Source organism: Lagopus muta, chromosome 20, assembly GCF_023343835.1.
Source record: "Lagopus muta isolate bLagMut1 chromosome 20, bLagMut1 primary, whole genome shotgun sequence".
Lineage (NCBI taxonomy): Eukaryota > Metazoa > Chordata > Aves > Galliformes > Phasianidae > Lagopus > Lagopus muta.
Window position 1 is genome coordinate 9,805,336 of NC_064452.1, and position 1,687 is coordinate 9,807,022.

The 1,687-nt window shown below is 69.5% G+C and overlaps 1 protein-coding gene across 2 annotated transcripts; it reads right to left on the bottom strand.

The window, feature by feature from the left end:
* Window positions 1-9: 9 nt before the first annotated feature.
* On the bottom strand, window positions 10-1,586 carry LOC125702994 (N-alpha-acetyltransferase 38, NatC auxiliary subunit-like). Of its 2 annotated transcripts, none has more exons than XM_048966924.1 (3): window positions 1,487-1,586; window positions 680-845; window positions 10-482 (listed from the first exon to the last, which is right to left on the bottom strand). In XM_048966924.1, exons 1-3 carry the CDS (start codon window positions 1,499-1,501, stop codon window positions 373-375), a joined length of 291 nt encoding a protein of 96 aa, XP_048822881.1. In that variant the 5' UTR covers window positions 1,502-1,586; the 3' UTR covers window positions 10-372. The 2 variants fall into 2 exon arrangements, with proteins under 2 accessions (XP_048822881.1, XP_048822880.1); XM_048966923.1 differs by having other exon boundaries at window positions 680-890; window positions 1,487-1,526.
* Between the last annotated feature and the right edge of the window lie 101 nt (window positions 1,587-1,687).

The following is a 1,687-nucleotide window of genomic DNA, read 5'->3' on the forward strand; positions in this document are numbered from 1 at the left end:
CACCCCCCCCCCTTGTTCCTGTTCCTCCCTGACCCCCCTTGGCCGCGGCGTTTTATCGCAGTTAGGAGGGACCAGGACTGCCGCGTGTTCCCTCTCGCCCACTGAAACCTTTTGCACCCGAGATTAAATTAACCTGCACAACTCTGTTTCAGGCTGAAAACGGAGTGTTTGGGGGAGGAAGGGGCATCTGCGTCCTGCTTTGCAGGGGACTGGAATGACGGCATCACGTGGTGACACGTGACCACCACGGGAGCTCTACTGGGGCTGCGGGGACCGCAGTCCCGGCGTTCATTTTGCATGGCAGGCGTCCATCACCCGTTGGGGCACATGAGAGGTGCACAACACTCAGGGCTCCGTCCCACGGTGGGGCCGTCAGGAGCACAGGGCGGCGGCGGCGTCGCGCTCCACCTCGATGGACACGATGTGGTGCCCAGGCACCATGGCCAGGCCCAGCACACGCGGCTCGCTGCCCGGGAACGCATCTGCAGGGGACAGCAGCACCGTGTCAGCCTCACCGCCACGTCTCCATCCCCACCATTCCCCGTGGTCCCGCTCCCATCACCCCCGGTACCCCAACCGCCCTCCCCATCACTGCCTCCACTTCATCGCTCCCCTCACCCCCATCCGACCCCGAGTCCCCACTGCCCCTGCGGCCCCATTTCCCGCCGTGGCCCCGTACCCGCAGCCTTGAGGAACTCCTGCGCGGAGCCGAGGATGATGTTGGCGTCGCGGTCGGTGCAGAGGAAGGCTCCCACCAGCGTGCGCCCGTCCGACATGCGCACCCGCAGGCTGCGGTTCAGCAGCGCCGCCAGGCGCCGGGCGCGGGGCTGCGGCCCTCCGGGAGGCTGCACGGGGGAAGCCGGGTCGGACACGGTCCTCCTATAGAACCTCTGCAGCACCCATAACCCCCCAGGCATCCCATGAGCACCCGCACAACCCCACCGCGCCCCTGCGGCTCCCAGGACCGCCTGCTGAACCCTGCGCTCTCTCCGTGCCTCGCCGGCCCCCTGCAGCACTGCCACAGCCACGCCCGCGGCTCCCAGCAGCGCCCGCACCGCTGCCGCAGCACCCCTCCATCTCTGCACCTCGCACGCAGGGCCACTGTTCCCACTCCGTCGCTCCCAGGACCTCAAAGCACACCTACGCTTCCCAGCACCCCACAGCGCAACCCAGACGCTCACCCGGAGGATCGCTTACCGTGCTCCCAGAGCGCCCGCCGAGCAGCCCGCAGCTCTCGGCACTGCCTGCTGGACCCGCACAGCTTACGGGATCACCTACGGGACCCCGCAGCCCCCATACAGCTCCCAGGACCCCAGCAGCTCCCGTACCGCTTCCGCCTCTACAGCTCCGCGACCCCACGGACCGCCCCGTGCCCGCCCGCACCCGCCTGCGGCCCCACCCCGTAGAGCCCCGTGGAACTTACAGACCTACAGCCTCCGGCGCCCCCATCCCGCCCCACAACACCCCGAACGGCCTCCCCGCTCACCGCCGGCTCCGCCATAGAACCGCACCGCTCCCCAGCAGCCCCCGCGCGGCGGCGGAAGGACCGCGCTTCCCGGCATGCCCCGTGGCGCCGCCGGGGGAAGGAGGGGAGGCGGTTCTCGGGTCAGCCAATCAGGAAGGGCGCTGCCAGCCGCGTTGCCATGGAGACGGCATCGCTTTCCGGCGGCGTTGTCGTTAACGGCGC